Source organism: Falco punctatus, assembly GCF_963210335.1.
Source record: "Falco punctatus genome assembly, chromosome: 2".
NCBI classification, from domain to species: Eukaryota; Metazoa; Chordata; class Aves; order Falconiformes; family Falconidae; genus Falco; species Falco punctatus.
This window is the reverse complement of record NC_137581.1, coordinates 80,048,370-80,064,850: the sequence shown is the minus strand read 5'-3', so window position 1 is coordinate 80,064,850 and position 16,481 is coordinate 80,048,370. Positions and strand designations below refer to the sequence as shown.

Here is a 16,481-nt window from a genome sequence, read left to right as displayed (position 1 = left end):
GACAAAATTTGAAAAATTGAAAGTGTATTAGACTGTAGCCTGTGAGAAATTCCTGTTGGCTGCAGAAGACCTCTCTGTTTCAATGTGTGGACTGCAAGACACTGCAGCTCTTCTGTCTCCAGAGCTGCTGGTACAGCAGCTGTTGATGAGCCAGCCCACCATCTGCTGCTCATGCCTGGCTCTAGTACAGCCCTGGTGTTTCTGTACAGGGTAGGAGAGGAGGGATGGAGAGCTGGGGCTCGGATGCCTCTGTTGAAGTTCCTACAGCAACAGGTGCCTGTGTGGTCAGTTGGACAGATGCTTCTGCATTAATGCAAGGGGAACAGGCCAGGCTGTGTTTCTGTGGGAAGGCAGTATCATGAGGTGCATGGGTGTTGGTCAGTGGATAAGGAGTGGCTGGGAGAAACCAAAGGGGCTGGCTGTGTTATTTCAGAGCTATGAGTTTGTGTTGTCACTCAGCATCTTGGTCAATTGCTCAAGTTAAACCACAGTGAAGGTGGTTTATATCTGCTAGGCAAGTGTGTAAACCCCTCATCCTTTGATTTTTTTTTTTTTTTTTGTCTCTGTTTTCTTACGCAGTCACTCCTTGCTCAGCCCTGTCTAAATAGCTTAGGACCCTGTTGGAACAACATTCCAGTGAGTGGCCATCTCAGAAACATGGGGAAAGGCCAGTGGGTAGAGGGGTGCAGGGGGGCTTCCTCTGCCTGCCTTGGGTGCTGGAGCTAGTCCTGTGGACGCATGGCAGGAACTCCTTGCTTGCTCACTCACCTGCATCCAAGGTGTTCATCTACCTCCTCACGCACGCAGAGTGCTCTGTCCTCAGCTTTATTTTTCTTCTGATCCAGTTTGCTCTCCAGCAGCGTGGGCTGACTGACACACAGGCAGACAATATGCTAAGCTTTCTTTGCCTTAAACCACTTCTTCATGTTACAGTTGAAATGTTGTTGCCAGCAGCAATTGCCAATCAATTGTCACTTACCTTTTGGTGTTCTACTTGGAGGCAAAAGCATTCCTGATACTGCAGTCTGACACGCAGCAGGCTGATGTTGCTCCTAGGCTCACCCTTGCAGGGAAAGAGCCTTCCAGCAGAAAGGCCAAAGTCTAACCTACCAGGCACGGAGGGCAGCGGCAGCGTGCAGGATCAAGTTCCACCTGCGAGCAGGCTGAGGGCATGCCTGCCCCAGCTGCGGCCCCTGCTCTGTGCTGCTGCCTCTCCCACCGGGCTGCAGCCACCGTCCCAATCAAGGAGCAGGACCAGTTAAAAAATACCCTAGCCAGGTCGATCAGGAGTGGGTTTAGCCAGTGCAGCTATTGAGAGAAATATTGAGGGCTCCTTGGCATGCCCCAAGGGCATCCCGTTAGCAGCAGCCCCCAGGCTTTCAGTGCTGTGAGCAGGCACTGCGCACGTCCCATTTTTGCAGAAGGAAACAAGACCTTTCCTGACAGCCAAGGTGCTGCCCGATGGAACTGCTAGGACTGAACTGGCCCCAGTGGTGGAGGTGTTCATCCTCGTGGGTCACCAATACAGGGAAAATTACTGGGTACAATCTGCTGTACTGGCTCTGGAGATAAACAGAGGACTTCAGTCCAGAAAGCTACCTTACAAGAGCAATAAATGCCCTTTGGGGGGGAAAAGAGAAAAACACACCAAGCCTCACTTGTGGTGCTGGTGGAAGCGCCGCTACCTTTTGGCACTCCCAAGTTAAAGGCAGATGTGTTTGAGGTTTTCTTGTGAAATATTCTGGAAGGTATTCTTTATGTGTTTATTGGAAGCAGAGCCTTGGAGAGGGAAGTGGCTGTGCATGGGCATGTGGAGGCACAGCCCCTGCCAAGGCACAAGGAGCCCAGCCTGCACCAGGGTGCTGGCCCCGCTTGCTGTGGGGTTAAATGCATACGGCAGGGACGCGTACTCTGTGTGCATGTGGGTCCTGCAGAGCCCGGGCCCTCTCCCTCAGCCCCTGCCGAAGCTGTGCTGCAGCCGTGCCTGTGCCCAGCCTTGCACCCAGCCAGCTACACTGCTGTCTTGCCTGCCAGGGCCCCACGTTGGCCTCAGCGCTGCCCCAGCTCTGCCTAGTGAACTGCACTGCAGACCACATCCAGCTGAACTGCAGCTTTCCCACCACGCCACATTACCTCACCACTGAAACCAGTTTTCTGGTTTGTTTTTCTAGGTGTCTGTAATGGAGAGGGCAATGCATGAGAGGGATGGCTGAAGGGGGGTGGAAAGGAGGACTGCAGGCAAATGTTGCAGAGCTGGGCATGGCTGCTGCATCGAACAGCGGCTCCTGCAAAGCTGAACCATCCCCATGCCTTCCTCAAGGTCAGGGGAATGATGGTGAGCCACATCATCATGGTTGTGTGCACCCACTGCTTTGTTAGGTGCCAAATGCCGGGAGTCACCTGGTGGCTGCAGTGCTGGAAGGTGGTGAGCGAGGGGAGAGCCTGGAGGACCTGACCTGTGGTGTAGCAGTAAGAAGAACAGGCAACTCCCTGGCCACCACCTGTGCACCCTTGCCTTAGTTTTGAGAAAAAAATCTACCTCTATTTAGGGGAAAAGCCAAGTGCTGTTTACGCTGCAGGTTGCATTTTCTTTCGGTAGCTAAAAATATGCTATAGCTTCTTCAAACAAATGCACCTTCTTCTTTCACACCTGCCAACTCTCAGGCTTTGAAAAGTCGCTGCCTCTTCTAGTGGTAACCAGCTGGATTTGTGTGCCCAAAGAAACAGGGCAAGTGGCCCGCATGCACAAACCGCCCCTGTGTTCCCTGCGCAGTGTGGTATGTAACAGACACTTTGTGTCCATGGGGAAACGGGAGTGAAGGCAATGTGCTGAGTCACAGTGAGACCTCTGCCTTTTGGACCCATCAGGATACGGGAACGTGCTGATGGCCCCATGGGGCAAGCGCAGCATGTCTGACCCGTGAAGGGTGGGAAACCCAGCGTGTTTGGAGCTGCTTGTGCCTTGGGTTCCTTCCAGTGTCCTCCTAACAAAAGCTAGCGGGTCTGCTCTTCCCCTGCCTGTCTCTGGAGCGTAGCTCTCCCTACAGCCACCAGCAGCAGATACACCATCAAAGGAAGCACATCGGATGCGTTGAAAACATCTGTGGGTTGCATGGGCACATTCTGACCTCTCCTGAAATGTGAATGCGCGTGAATGGCTTCTTCACTCAATGGTTCACACTCCTGCGTGTGAATGGCTTCTTCAACGCAGTAACAAAAATACAACTTTTCTGACCCATTTCTGCCTTGGACTGTGACAGGCTTGGGCTAGTGCACCTTACACCAAGTACCTCGCTCTGTCGTATGCTTCCCTGCTGAGGTGGGGCTAGTCACGAAACGCAGCGCTGCTCAGAAGGGTCAATGGGGTCTAGCCATGAGCAATTACATTCTTCATCTGTTCTTGGTAAGACTTAAATTATGGCGAGGAGGGCTGCATAAAATCTGTATTTTGGACAGAGGGCACATGCCGTGTTTCAGTGGGAATAGTTCTGCAATAAAATAAGGCTTTTACACCAAGTGTATTGAACAGGTGCAAAATGTGTTTAACAGCAAGTAGCATCCACCTTTTTTCCCAGTTTACCCACACAATTCAGATAGTGGGTATTATCACTGGTATTCCAACTCACAGTCCCACCCAGCTTGACCAGTAGTAGTTTTAACGCCATGTTAAACTCACAGGAAAATGGCTTTCTCTGACAGCTGATGATAAGTCAAGAGCCAAGGGAAGCCTGTTCTGCCCTGAATTACCTGCTGGGCCCTCCCAGCACATTGCTAACTCTTCTCCTGACATCCTATCAAGCCCTACTATGGAGCTTCAACTGCTTTGAGAAAGCCATTTTGATTATTACATTACATTACATGGGAGAGGAAGATGTGGGTTTCTTCCCACTTGGTACAGCAGAATCAGGAACATGTTAAAACCCGATTGTCTCCTCTAGGAGAAAAATTCACTGCGGGGGTGGCTCTGTGGTCACGAAAGAGCTCTCCTCCCAAGAGCCCAGAAGTAAAAGCCGAGCGCTGTGTCCCGTCTGACCCCGCTGAGGTGAGATCCATGGAACTACCTCTGCAGAGAGGCTTTTCAACGGTGCTGTAAAAGCAGAGGCCCTCTCCCTGCACATGGGCACGAACTCTCCTGTCACACCTTGTGAGAGCAAGGAGCCATCCCAGTGTTCTTGGCCACCTCTGTCACTCCCTGTACCTCTCAGTTTTTATGGCCGGCTGGCCGGTTCGCTCCGGTTGTTGCTGCCTGGCCTGAGGACGCTGCCGTTCAGTCAGTGGGACCTGCAGGGTAAAAGCTGCACCGTAACTGTTCAGCTGAAGGACAGGGCAGTGCAAGCCAGCTGTGGGATAAACAGCTGTGCGATGCGCTCGCGTGTCATTCTCAACTTCATAACGCTTAAACACAAGCACTGCAGAATGGCAAGGTAGGGTTGGGTACCCATGGGACGCGGTTTTGCTGCGTGCACAGGCTGTGATGTGCCTGGTGCACCTGTGTGGAGTGGAAGCACAGCAAGGACGGCAGTGCAGCCTCCAGCCAGCCTGCCGCAGCCCAGCTCCTCCTCTGCTCTGAACCTAGCACAGGCAAAGCAGGAAAACCCAGGGCAAAATGCCTGCCATCCTCACCTGCCGGGGGCAATCCCAGTTGTGTGCGTGCCTGTACGGCTGGCGGTGCCGGACAGTCAGACAGCACAGCAGCTCTGGGCACAGCAGCTCTGGGCACAGCTGTGGTGGGCAAATTACTTAAGCATTCTGATCAGGTATAGCTAACAGCTTTTACCTTGCCCTAAAAAAGGGGACATGGGGGGGAGGATTTTTTTTCAATGGCCCCAAACTTAACCTTTAGAACTTTCCTCAAGAACATATTTCATTTTAAAAAAAAGATAAAAATATCTCTAAGCAAATTATTTTATTTCAAAATTATCTTCTGTCTCTCCAAGACCCATCTAAATCTCAGTTTCCTTTTAGGTTGGAAAAAATCCTCCTTTCTTCCAGTTTGCTCACTGAAAGGGAAGAATCTCATTTTTTTATGTGGCTTCACTTCGAGCACATGCTGCTTTAGGAGGCAGCCGGAAATGGGTGGCTGGGTTACTCTGTAACTGCAATGCCCAGAAAACACAATTCTTGCTGTGGTTAGGGTTATTTGCAGCCTCTTTACAAAAGACCTGCATGCTCTGCGTCACATCAGATAGCCCGCAAGATTTTTCTACGATGGATTACCTCTGGCAATGTTTTCCAGAGAGTTCATTTATTGCAAAAAGACCAAAGGTAATGTAATTCCTGTGCTAATACCTACACCAGTCAGATCTTTGAAAGATTTAATTCCAAAATAAGTGCTCCAATCAGCCTTATTCTCCCCTGATCATCTGAATAGCGATGAAGTCTCCTTTGCCGACCGTGTTTTGGGGGAGCACAGCCCCAGCCTGGGCCAGGCATCTCTGTGCACTGCCCTGGCTGTGTGAAGGAGCAGGGAAAGGAGAGACCAAAATTCCCGTGGGCTCTTCCTCTTCCAGTAAATCTGCACCCAGATAATTTGCTAATTGCCCAGCTGGTGTTTGGGAATGAGAATCACCACAAAGCAGAAGCTGTTCACTGCTCTTGGCTGATTTGATAGTAAAGCAGCTGCATGAGGAGCTGGAGCCCTCATGAGAAAGAGGTTTAGGGCTGGATGCGATACGGAGACTAACCTTAGGTTCCCAGAGGACACTGAGAGTCCATATCAGACAGCACCTAACAAAATATGTCATTTCTCTCATTGCTTTTGCCTGATTCAGCAAGGCACATGCTGTCACAGACCAGCCGGTTTAAGTAGCGGGTTAAGTAAGATACACAGAATCAGATCAGAAACAAAATTCTAAAATCACCACAAAATCACTGGGGGATGGGTCGAGAGCACTTGTGAAGAAAGTATGGATTAAAGCAAACAATAAATTGCTTATCTTTTTTTATACCCCACTCATTTACGCTTGGAGAGCGATCAGGTGCTGGGCATAATTAGGTGTGGGGCAGGACCCAATCAGCGTCCCTCCACGGAGCGCTTGCTGCTGCTCATTGGTGTCCCCTGCCACCAGGCACATATAAAGCTCAGCACTGGAGCACAAGCCAAGGCACCCAGCTGAAAAGCTGAAGGTGGTAAGTATGGCTTATCTATTACCAAACGTGCTGCTTTTCTAATGGCAGACTGCGTGGGAGCCATGCCTGCTAACCAGGTAACTTTGTTGTCATGGAGAGGCTTGAAAAGAGGAGGAATCTGGTAGTGCCTGCTGCTCAGCCTGTTCACAGGCTGACTCTGATCTGGGGAGTGTCTGCACTTCTGGCAGGATCTGAATAAATCCAAAAACTGGGGAGGTTCTGGCTTTATGCTACGAGGTCAGCTGGGCGGTGGAGCGGGTTGTCTGGAGAGCTTGTGCATTCTCCATCCTTGGAGGCTTTCAAGACCCAGGAGGACAAAGCCCTGAGCAGCCCAGGCTGAACATGGTGCTGACCCGGCTTTGAGCAAGAGGCTGGACTGGGGACCTCCCGAGGCCCCTTCCAGCCTGGGTCACTCTGTGATTCTGTTAAACTGATACTGCATTTGTCTTGTTTAGTGACAGAAATACCATTTTTTTTTTTTTAAATAAAGCAAAAACAAATGGCACTTTGCTTTGAACTGGCAAGTTCACATGTAACTCTGCCCTGCTGAATTAATCTTCTTTTCTCTCGGTCTACTTAATGAGCGTCTTGATCTTCTTCCCTTCCCTATCAGTGCAGTCTGATAACCTAATAACGGTAATCTACCTGCAAAGTACTCTATAAATGTTGGCCTATGATCTTTGTCATATGTTTTCTGTAAGTGGCAGCAGCTGCAGAACTGCATGTTAGCATGCCCGGTCCCTTGGCTTGCCTCCCAGCTCCAGAGGATATTGCCATTTATCCTTTGTCCGGCCTTGTGCCGTCTCGAGCTTCTCTATTTAGAAGAGAGTAACGGGACCGTTGCAGGACACCTGCAACAGGTCAGGTGTATTCACCAGCTGATCAGATGATAGTTGCAGCTTCAGGCAGGGCTTGGGGAGCAGTCCCGGCACAAGGTAAGGGGTTTGGTAACTAAAAGAGGATGTATCTTCATTTTGTGATATAAGGTGACTTAAAACTGCACTGGAGGCAGCACGGGGAGAAGTTTGCACTGGACATTGCTCCTCCCAGCCATCTTTGGCTGCAGTCAGACTGTCCACAGTGGCCCCATGTCCCTTTCTGCCCGCACTTCCCATCCAGCCTGTGTGTTCAAGGGATGTGACCGTGCAGACTGTCAGCAGGGGAGCAGCTTGCGGGTGTTGTGTCAAGGCTTCTGAAAGATACGGGAAGGTCAGATTCCTCCCAGCCTTTGGTACTATTTCAGGTCATCTGCCCCCTCACGTAGACACTATTGGGGTTCCTATACTTCAGGCGATTTTTAAGGTTACCTTCAGAACTACTGTGGTTTTAGACATACCTTAATTTAAATATGGATCCAGACCATGGGCATAGCGATGCAGAGATTTTAGTGATTCATAACCAGAGGGACATCTGTGCAGTTCTGCAGGCACCATGCCAAGACTTAACCAACCCTTGAGGAGATACATGAAAAATCCTCCAGCAGAGATGAATGTAGATGCTGACCTAGTCAAGGGCCAGATCTTGTTTCTTTGTTCTCTGGGCATCTAGAAAATAAACCTGTATCCATTTAAATGAGTGAACAAATGAAAACCCCATTCTTGCCATTTTTTTGTATCAGATGTTAAGGGAACTGAACACAATGAGCAGAATGCAACCGTATTTGAGAAGGTGGAAAGCCAGTAATGCTCTTCCTTCCATGAAGTCCTCCTGTACCAGCCACCTCAGCATGGCACACACTGCCTCCCACCCTTGGCTTTCAGGCAGGGTTGGCTGCTCCTGGCGGGGGTGATGCTGGGGCTGTGGCACTTCTCAGTGGTGGCAAGGGAGGTGCTTGGAGCCTGCTGTTCCCAGGTGGGTGCCTGAGGGCATCAGGCTGCTCCTGAGCCCCTGGGGAGGTCATCCACCTTCACCCAGGTCTTGGCAGGTGGCTGTCCCTGCAGCCAGACACGTGGTGTGGGTTCTCCCTCTGCTTAACTGAAATGTGAAGTGGCTCTGGGCCCTCTGCCCTAAAGTGGGGGTGCAAACCCCCGCCTGGAGGTTGGCCAGTGGCACCGGCCCCTCTCCATCGATTCCTGCAGCTCTGCCAAGCTGCCTCCACAGGGAAAGACTGGGCACAGGCAGCCTGCCCATGCAGCAGGGGCTGGGGGCGAGAGGGGGCTTGCACGGGGCCCGGCAGCCAATGCCGGCCTCTCTCGGGGCTGGCACCCACCAGGCAGGGAGCCACGTGCCAGCAAAGAGGGAAAAGACTGGCAAAAGCAGCCCTAATAATTTCAGCCCTCTCCTGTCTCTCCAGCCCACCACAAAATGGTTGAGATGGGGATCACCAGAAAAAAAGGAAAAAAAAAAATACTCGTAAAATCTAGTTTGCCAGCATTTTGGTTACCAAACGGTGACCTCAGTTGTGAAAGCATGCTAATTGCCTCTGATATGCTGTGGCTTATCTCTTCTTTATCCACAAGTGACTTTTGCTCCTTCCCAGTTAATTCATTAGGTAAACAGGGATTTGCTTGGGAAGATACACTCAAGGCCAACACAAATCCTGGCTTGCAAGGAAATGTATTTTTTTTTTTTTCCTTTAATCCCTTCCAAGAAGCAACAGATTTGGCGGTGATGGGCAAGGGCACTGGGAGGCAAAGTCTGCCAGGAGAGTTTTTGTCAACTGCAGGGCTGGAGCCATGTTGGCAGGACCGCCCTGCACCCTCGTGGTCTCTCGCTGATTTGTGAGGCTGGGGTTGGCGTCTCCGGAGGAGGAAAAGGCAGCTCAGTGCCTAATGCGGGGGCAGCTCGCTGTCCCCTGCCTGCCCTGCTGCCTCAAGCCTCGGTCACAGGGCCAGGCAGCCACACAAGGCTGTTGACCTCCATCTTCAGAGATGCCCTAGGGCCTCTGGCTGAGAAGAAAGCTTGGCTGCACACCACGGGCTATTTCAGCACTCTGCCGTTGCTAGAATAATGGTGTGGTGTATTTTTGTGTTTCAGGGAGCAAACCGCAGCCCCATCCTCCCAGCTAGTGGGGAAAGCACCAGGGAAGCACGGCGCTGATCTCGGGTAGTCCTGCCGCGCTGCTTCAGAGAAGCTCCCAACGAGTGGGTGAAACGAGCAAGCAAGCAGGAGGATGGCAGAAATGGTAATTAAGGTTGCCATTGGGCTCACATGTTGAGCCACAAATTAATTAGATTATCAGGACCCAGCCATAACAGTGTGCTGGCTGCTTGCCTGGTCGCTGTGAGTCAGCTGGGCTTCGCAGGCGCTGCCGGCAGCCCGGTGTCTGGGGCAGGTGGAGCGGTGGCTGTATAGCCTGGGATGAAGGTGGTGCTCTGCAGACACGTCGGCCGCCACTATCTGTGCTGCGCATGTCGGCTCCAGCCTCCTCCGGTCATCGGCCTGGATTCCCGCCCCGGGGCAGTAGCTAGAGTGGGCTTCCCACATCCCCTGCCCTTCTGCAGGCAGCCCTCTGCATTTGTGTCACTGGTTTGGTTCTGTCAAATTTCAAAATTATGTCTTTGAACTTAAATGTAGAAGGACGGTCCAACACCGTGCCCTTGAGAATTTCTAGTACAGTAACGTTAATGAGAGCATTACACTTGCTGTAATTGCAGAACACACCACTGCAGTAGTGCGGGAAGGTAGGGCGGGCTATGCTACAACAAGCAGGTTAACATCAACTTTCTTCACCAACCAAAGACAGACACAGGTCTCCAACCACGATTCTACTTAGCTGCAAGGTCCCTTTAATTCCACAAAGTCCAAATTGAAGCAAATTAATTCTGTGAATAAGCCAGAAAGGAAACTTCCATTTACCAAAATCATGTGTCTTTTGTCCATGCAGCTGGTTTCCTTGGTGCCAAAGGGTGGCTGGTGAATTGCAGAGAGGGTGACACCAAAGCTCCATGTAACCCTTGTTTCTGCTGTTGGTCAGTAGCAGATGCCAAGAAGAGACTATAAAACCAGACTCCTCTTTTTCTCTGTATATGCACCAGCAATACAGAGAAACCAGCTCAGCACACTGCCATGTTCACAGAGCATAGGTACCATTAGGGCCAGTGTGTTTGAAAGCCACTAATGAACTCAACCATTGAAGACCTGTTTAACCCTTTTCTGGTTCCACTTTTTCCTGCTCTGCTCCTATAGTTGTTCCTGATAATTTCATTTTGTCATACTATTTGATGCTGAGATACAAAGTGTGTGTCAGTCACCTTCACCAGATCCCCCAGGATTTACAGCCCACTCTCACCACCAGCCATCTATCTGTCTCATTTCCAGTCTGATGAATTTTCCTCCATTTAAGCTGTTTTACTGTGGAACTTGCTCTGTACCTCTGAGCACCTTTGCTGCCTTTCCCTGATGTTTTGTTTTTATCAATTTTTTTTTTTTCATTTTTAATACACTTGGATGCCAGAGTAGAGGTATCCTCTGGCCCTTTAAGGCCCACTACCACCGTACAAATATTCTCAAATTATTGCTGGGCAGACTCATCTGCAGTTTCTTCACTGCTAGGGTGGAAAATACTGCTCTTGACCAAACAATTAAATACAGCGCACCAAATTTTCTAGTGGAGGGGATGCTTCAATGTACATTAGAGCAGGGGAAGATTTACCAGAGGTGGTGGCCAGATGATGGTCTACCATGTACATGGTCTAGTGTACCACTCTGAAAGAGCAATTTTATGCTCTTTCTGTTAGAACAGAATTTTTGACATGCTGGTAGGGGTGCCCCATGCAGGCTGGCTGCCCTGCTTTCACCCACAAACATCCTTTCTTGCCTTTGACAATCATTGCCCAGATGCCTGCCCGCCCGCTTTTCCTACCAGGAGGCTGAGTCTCTGTTTCCACAACACAGGAGCTGACCAAGACGTGCCTGCTTGTGAATGGCAGTTGTGTGGGAAGTCAGGAAAGCAAAGCTGACAGCACATGGATTCTTCCCAACTTGCCCAGTAAGTGCACGTGGACAGCTGCAACGCCTGCCACCAAGTCTCCACACTCCTGTATGCCCTTGTAAGTAATTCTTTCATGCTGGTTATTTCAGCGTGCAGACAGCTCGGTATCTTTTCCTGAAGATGAGGGACTATTGTTACACCAGGATGGTTATGACCAGAAGTCAGTAGTTAGACAACACGTTATGTTAATGATGGTTTATCTTCCAGAAGGCAACACTCATCTAGTATCTCCTTTCCAGGAAGAACTTTCTCACTCCCTTTAATCTTGCAGAAAGATGTAGCTGGCTCAAGACTCAGCTCTGTGTTTTCCAGCACAGATTTATAAGCATCTGCTAGTTTGGGGCATCTTATTTTAGAAGAATTAAGGTGAACATATTTCAGAGGTACATTTCAACGAGGGACTTGTACACTTCTGCAAAACGGACTCCATGAGATGTGGTGCTGCACAGCAGAAGTGAAGGCACTCCCAACAGCGAGGCACTTGCAGAGATGCAGCAATGGCTCTCCTGCCTGTAGCAGAATGCTTGCGTACATCCCAGAGTTGTTGCACCCATCCCATTGTACAGCACAGTCAGTGAGAGCCGTGCGGTCACCAGTCGAAGGGCTGCAGCTTGGCTGCCCTTGTTCATTCAAGCAGTTGGAAGCTGTGTGTAAGGACATTTCAAAGTACTAACAACGTCTTTACCAATGGGTAAGAGACCTTAATGAAAAGAGATTACCAGTGCCTGGGCTTTTAAATAAGCAGAAAATGGCTCACACAGAGGTTGGCCCCTCTCTATAAGCGGCCCAAGAGCTCAGTGCAAAGCGAAGTGGTTGCTGTGGGTGGTTCCTGTCCTCACACCCATGGGTGTCCTCCCAGGGTGAGGTAAGCTGCTAAAGTTCCCAGACTAGACTCAACAGGAGGTGCTTTAACGGCCCAGCAAACCAGACCCAGGCAAGCTATTAAAGGTGAGGCTGTCCTATAAATATCAGGGGAACTGAGGCCAAGCCCAGGCTGTGCCAAAGATGTAAAATGTGAACTGAGCTTGGCATGTGAGGCAGTGGAACCCACAGGAGGTGCAGCACTGCTCTGCGTGGACGCCTGCTAACCAGGAGTGGCTGAGGGAGCTTCAGATGGCATGCCAGGCAGGACATGGCCAGAGCACAGCCACCAGCTGGCATGTGTGAAGCCCAGAACTGCCTCTGGGCCTGACCCGTGAAGGAAGGAGGAGTGGTCTCCACAGCCTCAGAGCTGATCCAGCAAATGTGCATCCAGGTGTCCACCCAGTGCAATCCCTGCAGCGAGCGCCCAAGGAGAGGGTCAGCTCTATTCAGTCAAACCGTTTTGGGTTTTTTCTCAGTTATTGCTGAGCAGGTTTCTATTGTTTTTTAGCAGTTTAGCATCGGGGTGCCACAGGGCAGCAAGGCAGAGCAAGTGCCAGGACCCATCCTACCCTGCAGCCAGATGGGCAGCTGAGGGGGGCATTGAGGCAGCCCCAGACCTGGGCACAAGGCAGCTCCCTGGCGAGGGGCTCTGGCTGAAGGGGCCTATGCAACATCGCTGGGACTGGGATTGAAACATAACCCACTGTACAGCAGTGAAGAAAGTACACTGGGAAACATCACGGCGTTTCTCTGACTTTGCAGCAGTGCATGGAAGGGCTTGTTGGTTTCCTTGTTCTGGGTAAACCACAGCTGGCAGCCAACGAAGCAAAAATCTCTGGACTCTCTGAGATTCTCATGTGAAACCTTGATTGGGTTTTGGGGGTAGAAGCAGAGGATGGGGGCAGAGGGAGAAAACAAGATGTTATTTTAATTAAGAATATTAACTATTTAAATCTTTCCAAAGATACAGAGGTAGACTAGTTCTGATATCCCTTGAGCCAATTGTGACCCACCATAACCTCAGCAAGAATCACTTGGTTTGCGAGGACTGGTTTTCCCCTGGACATCTTACAGAATAACATACCATGAGTAAAAACAGGAATCCTGGAGAGCAAACATCCTTGTTTACTGCCATCTTGAACTGACACCAGCAGCTGTAGGACTAAAGTGTCCCCACCACATCCTTTAGGAGCACCAAAGGCATTTTGCACAAAACCTTGTATTCCCCACAGACCTGCTGCCCTCAGGCACAGGCACCAGCTGGGGATGGAGGCTGACCATATTACTGTTGGTTTTGTAGTAAAATATGGTAGTGATTAGGTAAGGAATTTGATAGGAACTGCAGAAAATTTGCCCCAGAGTGAGAGAAAGGCTAATCTTTTTAGGGGATGCTAGCTGGTAGCAATGCAAAAGAGCAGTCTGGTTTCTGGTTCCCACCTTTGCCCTCCCAGCAAGGCTCATCCCAGCATGCAGGGCAGCACAGGCTGCCTCACCCTTCCCCTCGCCAGGCTCCACCGCTGCAGACCCCGGGGCTGCGCAGCACCTCACCACACCGCATCATGCCCTGCTGAGGTTCAAAGGGCATGGTAGCATCTCATTTACCACAATTATGAGCTGCAGGTAAATAAATGGCCTTGCTTGCTTCTCCTGAGCTGACTTTCTGCAATCTAGATGTAATATGCAGGTTGCTCACTTGAAAGCCAGGCTCTAGTTAAATGCCTCAGCTGCAGCTGCAGCCTCCTTGTGCCATGGCTCAGCCCCACTGAAATCCCTGGGCATTTTGGTGGCTTTTAGAGCAGATGGAAAATGGCTGCAGCTGTGCAGAAAGCTCATTCATTGAGTTATTGCCTCACATTTACCAGCACTCAACAGAGCTTGTGGTGTGCACGGTAACACTTCCCAGGGAGGGAGAGGGAACAGCATGCGTATAAAGCTCCATCATTTCTGAGCTTGAGATATAAGGAGGCTGGCTGCTTTTGGTAGTAAAGACCTACACTAAACCACTATCCCTGTACCCTTGCAAAGCAACAAGTGTTTATATCATGCTTGCAAAACCCAGGGGGAGATGTGTGTGTGTCTCTCTCTAAGTAAATCAGTGTGTCATCACTGTACCATATGAACTTTCTGTCAGCAGACAGCCATCTGCCTGGCTGTGATAGCAGACAAGGATAACTTGGGTTCAAGGTTCGGAGGATGATAGTAAGTGAGAGCTGTGCAAAGGAGGGCTGAGTATTGAGGGAGTGTGGCTTTGTCACCCCACTCAGAGAGAGACATGCTGGCTGTCAATGCAAGGCATTTGTGGCCCCAATAAACATAACCCTTATCGATCTTTTCTTCTGTCTTCTAAAAAGTTCAAGGACATGAGTTGCCTGGCTGCATGGCCAGATGCGTTTGCTTGTGTGTTGGATGAGCAAGTCTTTTTCATTCTGGTTGCAATTTCTGTGACTTGGTTCTTGGCTTCTGCCAGAGTCTACCAGACACTAGCAAAACCAGGAGGCTGAATTGCACTGATCCAAGAGCTCAGTTTAATTATTTGCAAAAAAAACTCCAGAGTCCTCTGTGGCTTGAGCTTTTCTGATTGCTTGGAGCCATCCTTGCAAGTGTGAGAATCTTGGCCAGGCAAGCAGCGGTTGGCCCAGAGATAGCTGAAAATGTGAAAAGTGGAGGTGGTGCTGGGTAGGACAGAGGAAAGAGGAGGAGCTTTGTGTTGTGCACGGCCTTATGGTTTTCTCACCCACTACATAACATCCCGAGGCTTGTCAGTTCTTCTCACTTCACTCAGTTACAGGCCTTGCCTAGGGTCTTGGAGAACAAGATATTTCAGAACAGCCCTGAAAATTAATTACATTATTTTTTATGCAAAAGAATTAATAAGTCATTGTAAGAGTGATAGAAAACCATAACTAGCTCCTGTTGCTGTTAATTGTTCATAGGGAGTTTTTCTCTTGGAGTTGGGGTGTCTCTTGGTAGCCTTTCTAAAGTTGCTGAAACCTCACTCATTTTATCTTGGTCCGTTTTGCACAACAGTTGCTTTGATGTGACTTTGTCTTTTTTTCCCCTTGCATTATTTCAGGCCAGAAGAAACGAAGATCTTGCCCAACATCCTGAAGAAAATTGGCTGCACCCCAATGGTCCGAGTCAACAAGATTGGGAAGTCCTATGGGCTCAAGTGTGAGCTCTGTGAGTGTCCCCTTTCCACCAGGTTTTTCCATACCATGAGGTGAGGGTGAGGGGCGGTGTTGGAGGGGAGCTTCAGAAGAGGCTTTGTGGAGAGCAATCACAGATGGGGAGGGCCAGATGTAGCCCATGCTGAATGCTCCCACTCATTGGGTTACACGACAGTCATTTGTCAGGCCAAACAGGTGGTTTCAAGCTGCAATGAGCAGGGGGCTAATGGTAGTGGAGGCATCTCTCCTCCCAGATAACTGCAGCACAAACTCAGAGCAGAGCTGGGCTAAATTTAGGGATGGGTGATGAGCAGGGATGCTGCAGCACCCGTGGTAGCATGCGGCATGCACAGGAGAGACTGGCCCAGTCTTACCGAAACATGGTGTCTGGGACAGGGCAAAGAGGATGGTAGGATCCTTCCCAAAGCCTGCCCGGGCAGAGGGAGCAGTTCAGGCTGCAGGAGGGACACACCACCGTGGCCCCTAGATGCCAGGCAGAGCTCCCACGTGAGGGGACTCTGCTCTGCTGTGGCATCGTCTCTGCCAGGTCAGCTGGAGCTGGGCCAGGGACTGCTGTCTGCTGCGCCACTGTCCCGGGGGGAACAGACAACTTCCCTTGAGGACCTTCCCAAAACACAGCCCCGGTTAGAGCAGCAAGGGCTGCAGACAGCTGGGTTTATTAAAGACATGTGTGTTGGGCCCTGGTGCTAAAAAGCCAGGCCAAGGCGCTGGCTGCAGGGCCAGGTTTTCCAGCAGGACCCAAGTCCTCCTCCAAGGGAGTGTTAGCGCAGCGCTGGTGCTGTCTTGTGTAAGGGCTGGGTTTAGCCTGGTTCCCCACAGACACGAGGATGACAAGATGAAGCTGCCTCTGTGCATATGGACTTTTCAGTCTCCTTTCCTATAACTTTTAACCCTATTAATTAATTTCAGCCAAAATAGGCAGGAAGACGGGTGTCTCAGAGGCAGTAAGATTCACGAGTGTCGCATAGCCGGGTAGGGAGGAGGGACTTGGTGGTCCTGTTTGGCAGCTGGGGATCCAAACGGCAGCCAGCCTCCCCCGGGCGCACGGCCACATGAAGCGTGCTGTGCCCTTCAACCAGATCCCTTTGTGGGATCTGGGATCTTTGGGCCCCTAACCCTGCAACCTCTTGCATTGCACCGCTTCTCACTTCCCTGAACGAGACCTCGGGGGACCGTAGGGGACGGTGGAACAGAAGTGGCAGAAGCAGGAGGACAGGTCTGCAATGTCTGGTCCACCTCTGAAGCAGGCTGTCCCTTGGAGGATGTCTTGCTGGGGCAGGCACCTTAGGGGCATGGGAGGGTTTGGTGCAAACAGCTGCGGGGAAGCCGAAGAGACCCTGTTCGCTGGGGTGGTGCCTCCCTCCCCT

General features: G+C 50.7%; 1 protein-coding gene across 1 annotated transcript in view; it reads left to right on the top strand.

Moving 5' to 3' along the window:
* Positions 1-57: 57 nt before the first annotated feature.
* LOC308059417 (cystathionine beta-synthase-like) overlaps positions 58-16,481 on the top strand; it is a 33,535-nt gene continuing 17,111 nt past the window's right edge. The window contains exons 1-3 of the mRNA XM_080376747.1: positions 58-9,253; positions 10,966-11,120; positions 15,000-15,106. Of these exons, the coding sequence (XP_080232873.1) occupies positions 9,242-9,253; positions 10,966-11,120; positions 15,000-15,106 (274 nt within the window). The 5' untranslated portion in view covers positions 58-9,241. The remainder of the gene's footprint in view (positions 9,254-10,965; positions 11,121-14,999; positions 15,107-16,481) is intronic.